At 41.0% G+C, this 6000-nt stretch overlaps 1 protein-coding gene across 1 annotated transcript in view; it reads left to right on the top strand.

Moving 5' to 3' along the window:
* The window catches only part of LOC139329939 (cadherin-2-like), a 106648-nt gene extending 100862 nt beyond the window's left edge, over positions 1 to 5786 (top strand). The window contains exon 16 of the mRNA XM_070960601.1: positions 2286 to 5786. Within this exon, the coding sequence (XP_070816702.1) occupies positions 2286 to 2492 (207 nt within the window). The 3' untranslated portion in view covers positions 2493 to 5786. The remainder of the gene's footprint in view (positions 1 to 2285) is intronic.
* Positions 5787 to 6000: the final 214 nt, after the last annotated feature.

A 6000-nucleotide genomic window follows, 5' to 3' on the forward strand; every position in this document is an offset into this window, starting at 1 on the left:
CAGCCATCAAAGCCTTCACCTTGCTACATCCCACTGCCTCCCTGATCTCCTCTCAAGATTTCTCTTGTTTGTCTTTGTCGTTTTGATGCAGTAAATATTTGTAGAACAGCAGACAACTTTTTCTCAAAGGAATTCATGGTTACACTGGAAAGGTGACAAAAGCCCTCTTCACACACTCCACCTACCATCAGTCCTGTACTGCCCTATGTATGCATTTAGCATGTTTTATATGAGTATCTGTCATTGGTTTTTCATCTGTGCTGTCAGTGTGTGTGTGTGCTCTACCTTTAAGCCTTCCTAAAAATGTTACACTCTCTCAAATGAATTAACGGGAGTCTCAGAGTTAATTAGATAGGCCTCCTGAAGAGACTGAACTCTTCTTTTAACAGGGCTGATAACTGTCATTACATCATGAGTGCATGGCCAGCTGGGCATCTTGGGTGTGAAGAGTCATCATTGCTGGTGCATGTTGTTCTTTGTGTGCTAGCTGCTTCCATATTGTTTGTGTGCACGAGCGTGTGTGTCTTTTGGTCGGCTGCATAAAGACATCTGCCAAGCGGAGCTATGAATAATGAGCGGGAGCTGTCAGACAAGGCAAGCTGATCTAGACAGCTTAATCTGGCAGACATGACAAGCTGATGCTTCTTGCCCTGCCACTCCCTCTCTCTCTCTCTGTGCTAATTCTCTCCTCCTGTTGAGTTTCAGAGTGACAGGAGTGTCTTGAGTCAGATGACAGATGTGGCCCACAAAACATTTCCACAGCTTATCAGATTTACTGCTTTCATTTCAACCATTCTGAATAGCATTGAGGAGCAAAAACCATCCATTTTCTGACTGTTAGTTTGGGCAAATGTATTTAAATGTTAATTTTAGATGGTACTTTCATTTTACAAATGTTCTTTGAATGAATTGATAAAAACTGCGTATATGTCTTCAAAATATGTGTGTGCATACGTGTGTGTGTGTGTGTGTGTGTGTGTGTGTGTGACTGCCACCACACTCTGCAGCCAAACTCTTGCAGCCCTAAATCTTGCTTTTCTTTTCTTTCACGGAGCGACAGCTGGGGTTGCCAGAAGCTCGGCGACCATTGTTCTCCGCTGCGATTAATTCTGTGTGACTAATCTGGGTGAGGCTTCCCAGAGAGACCCTCAGACCCTGTCGTCGTAACCCACCCCTCCTCTCTCCTGGGATTTTTGTCCCCTCCTCAATGGCCCTCAGTGCTCTCTCTCTCTCTCTCTTCTCTCTCTCTCTCTCTCTCTCTCTCATTCCCCTGGACAGATGGCATAGGGTAGATGTTCTCTAACCTGCTTTAAAAATGGAGACAAGGACTTTCATTTTGTCTTCAGAGTTTGGTATTTAAGGTTGACATTTTGACTCCCAGTTCTTTGGAAAAGTGAACTTTCAGATGGTGTTCATAGGTCAACAAGGGTCATCAGACGTGGTTTTGAGTCTAACACTTCTCTGCTTTGGTATGAAAGCATGTACACAGGTTTCTATAATACCCTTTTAGGTTTACTGTACAGTTACCATGGAAATATTATAGGATTACTATAATCCTGCACTAGATATCCTCAGAGTCTTGTAGCTCTCTCAACCATAAATTCTGCTTTTCTCAGTCTCAGTGATACTCTGGAGTATGGGTTATTGCACTGCCGTGTGGAAAATCTCTGGTGCAAACATGGCACTGTTCATTTTTAATGAACTGAAAGTTGACAGCTCTGCCTAGCAGAGATTTCAAACAGTGTTCTCTGATTTAGAAGAGATGTATATGGAACTCCAAGGATTAACCTGTGTCATGAGCCTGATATGAATATGCATGTTGTTTATCCCTCATCAAACACAGGCTTTGTGTGTGAAGGTTTTATCAGCGATATTACTCCCCTGCCTCAGCAACCACTGATAAGGTGACATCAAGCAACTGAATCCCCAACTGATCCACTGCTGATGTGTAGCCACCAACAGTAACCAAGCGTTGACGTGGTTCTGGGCGTCTATTAATCAGTCAGCGATAATGTGTGAATTTGATACAGGATCTTTTCCATATGCATATTTTCTAATTCTCTCTTTGCTTACTTTCCTATCTCCATATTTATTTAATCTATAATGTTCTTACAAGACTAGAAACCCATATTTAGTATTTGGTACCTGTCCTCCACACTCTGTTTTTGTAGAGGTAGTCTTTTTCTTTCTCAGTGGTGCTAGACAAGGATGCATTCTCTGCTACTGTTATTTTACATTGTGATTCCCTTTGCTCAGCTTCCTCTCTCCTCCATTTGTCTTTCCAGGGCCTGAAGGCAGCAGACAACGATCCCACTGCGCCCCCCTATGACTCCCTGCTGGTGTTTGACTATGAGGGCAGTGGCTCCACCGCTGGCTCCCTCAGCTCCCTCCACTCCTCCTCAAGCTGCGGAGACCAGGACTACGACTACCTCGGCGACTGGGGGCCACGCTTCCGCAAGCTGGCTGACCTATACGGTGGAGGTGATGATTAGCACCCCAAACCCCCACCAACAGCAACCACCTCTCCACCCCACCCTTGCTTCAAGGCTCAGGTGGTGGATGGGATTGATGAAAGAGAATATGGGATAAACATGGGGTATGGATTGGCACTTCTGTATTACCACAGGACAGCTTGTAAAGAGACTTGCTGCCCCTTGACGACGGTTGATGACACTAGAGACCATTCTGACTCCTGGCCTAGCAAGGCCTGGCACCGGCTAGCATTCAAGCTAATGGACGTTATCATGTGAGTGTTAGCCCTTGTGCTAACAAATGTGAGCAGCCAGAACAATGCACTCAGAAGAGACGTTGTCTCTGTGATGGTTAAGAGCTACGACAGCCATGCTACAGACGCTCATTTACACTTGAATCTCACAGTACAGGAGCACTGGGGTCAAATGTGCCTTTTTGTACATTCTTTTGATTGTGTTCAGTCTCGATTCTGTATGTTGCTTTAAAGCTCCCAGTGTTTTGCAGCAGCAACTGGAGGAGCACTTCGCCATGATGATGAGTGTGTGTGCTTGGGTTCCACGTCATTACCTGTATGTGTGTGTGTGTGTGAGAGTGCGTGTGAGTCATTTCCACAGAGACACACTGGATGGACACTCTAAAGGGCAGAGCCTACTATGAGACACCTTGGATGATCCTACCAGCAAAAACATGTCTTTACTGTACAGTTCTGGGTATTAGAGGTTTTTTTTTTAATTCAGTCAGAAAATGACCGCTTCACTCACATATAGCACAATGTGTAGATCTCAATCAGTTAGCAGAATCAAATATACATATTTAGGTTTGCTGTGACTAAGTTTTGTCTTAATGAGTAACATACACACTGAATACTGAATCTCTGAAGGGACATTCTCCTCCGGCCAGAAGCTGACTCACAACTGTTTTCTCTGTGATACGGCACATATATTTGGTACACGTCTCCATGGCTTTTTGAGGTGCATATCTGTATGCATAAAAGACAGGCTCATTTCACTACATTGCTCTGGTGTTAATGTGACTGACTGCCCATGTTAACAAAGCTAGCTGAGATCAGAAGTTTTAATTTCTTTCTGCTCTCCCTCACTGATTTTCCTCTCCAAACTCTGATCAGTCAACATCACATAACGTCAAAGCTTTGATTGAATTGCTATAAAAGAATGTCTGCCTCTCCTGGCTTTCAACACTGTCAGAGAGTCGAGGACATTTAGTGCTACAATGAAATTAAAAAACTTCTTCTCTGGATCCAGGAGGTTTTTACAAGCAGAAAATGTTATTTGTAGTGCATTTTAAATAGTATGGTTATGTCCTTGCTGCACCTTCACAAATGGGGTCTTTAAATGGGATGTAGTTTAGCTCATTTGCAGAATGACAAAAATACAGAAGCAAAGTGGTGAAAAACAGTGCTAAAATATCATTTCCATTTATGTGTTTGTGCAGATGAAAGAAAACAGAAAGCATAAACAACAACAAAGAATCAAGGCCACAAGCAAAGAAAACTCAATCTGAAAACACTTGAAGTGCTTTTGGTTGCAGAGCAACAGTAAGATCTATGAAATAACAAATAAATTAAAATTCCCATCATGAAGGAAATTCATTGAGAAATTAATTTTGTAATGAATATAACAGAGAGCAAGAGTGATTTTGTGTGTGTGTGTAGGTTCAGGAGACACATTCTGGAAGGAGTTTATATTTACAGATGAATGTGTATTGTATGTTTGATGAACAGGTAGTGAACAGAATATAAAGTGACTGAGGGATGACTAATATTCAGGTCTGCAGCTTAAAATGACCAATCCAACACCTTTCCTCTGTAATGTCTGGATCTGCAGCAGAATGGTGCGAAGGTGGAATACCAGAATGTGAAAAAGAGGCAGAGAAGCGATTAATCAAACTGCTATCTCTGCTTCTGCAAATACATATTTCTAACAGTTACTGATAACACACATGAATTTCAGGAATGACGATGTAACTTCACTAATTTTGCATATAGCAGTGGAACCGTGATGTTGTAGATTTTCTGTTTTACTTTTTTATTATTTTGGGTCATCTGGAGATATTTTGCCGTGGTAGCAAAAAAATTCAACAACAGTTTAGTCGAGGGTACATTATTTTCAGGGTACAGATTTTCATGACATTTTCCATAGATGTCCATGGTCCCTGGAGGACAAATATGAAGATGAAAAGTTCCACTTGCACAAAACAAATATTAAAGCTACAGGATAGAATACACAGAATAACATCTCTTTTATAAATCTATGGTCAACCCAACAAAACAAAAACAAATGGAAGGCGTTTGTTCACTTTTGATAGTCAATATTCCTGAGTAACAGACAAGCTAATGCATCATCCCAACAAATGTCGACAGTACAAGCTCTGTTTTCCAGTTTGTATATGGGAGAGAGATTACTTAATCAAACTTGAGAAATCTCCCCCCTTTAGTCTGGATGATATCCTTCCATTAATGAAAGTCCCTCCTGTGTTTAATTATATTTTCATGTGCAGTTAATTCTTCATTGTGTTTAGCAATGACACTCTCACTCTGCTGGCAGGCTTTTGAGATGGTCAGAATGATTTTGACAGTTAACATGCTGCAGACTGTGTTGGACAATGGGAATTCTTTGCAGATTGACCGATTCACGCTTTTGTTTCCTGTACCTTTAAAATCAATTGGGCAAATTGCTGTAAAGCTTTAGAGCAGCTTCATGCTCCTCTTTTGAGTTAAAAATCCCCTGTATCATATTCAGCGCCGGGTGGTTAGACTGGATGAATTGCACTTTTTCCTCTCGAGTCACAGCCTTTCACAGTGTTGTTGAGAGCTTCTATTGGTGGGAGGCAGACATTGGTCAAACCCAGAGCTGTACAAAAGAGCTGCATATTTTTGCCAGTGTGGTGTTCCAAAGCTAGTGAGAAGACATGTACAGTAATGCTAGACTTTAGATAGATACCTTCTGTTTTTTGTTTTGCTTTTATCACAATGTAACTTATGCAGCTGATTGCTAATAAAGGCAAACATCAGTCCTTGTTTTGTAGCAAAAGTACTTCTTGATACTCTGCTGTGGTGGATTAAATACAAAAAAGGCAATGTTTCTTCTGTCTGCTGATGATTTGCCTTAGTGTTCTCTGGTACTCTCCAACTGGCTACTCACTGTAAACTGAAATATGTACAGATTGTATTTTTTTTTTCTCTTGTTGTTCTTTTGGCTGTGGTCTCTGAAAATGACATGCTAATATCCTGAATCCTTGTATATGTGTAATTTGGATTACAAATTAAAAAGTTTTTGCATGTTTTTATCTTTTCATTATGGGAAAAAAGTATTTTTCAAATCTTTTGCTAATACCTTCAACACCAAGTACACACACTCAAACACTCAGTAGAAGTAGGACATTTTGAAGCAATTGATTTCAAGGGGTGTAAGAAAACCTGGTAACACTTTATATTAAGGTGCACATAATCACCATGCATTAGCTGCTCATTAGCATGCATATTAGTAGCATATATATTATAGCATAGTC

The sequence above is a fragment of the Chaetodon trifascialis genome, chromosome 4 (genome assembly GCF_039877785.1).
Source record: "Chaetodon trifascialis isolate fChaTrf1 chromosome 4, fChaTrf1.hap1, whole genome shotgun sequence".
NCBI classification, from domain to species: Eukaryota; Metazoa; Chordata; class Actinopteri; order Chaetodontiformes; family Chaetodontidae; genus Chaetodon; species Chaetodon trifascialis.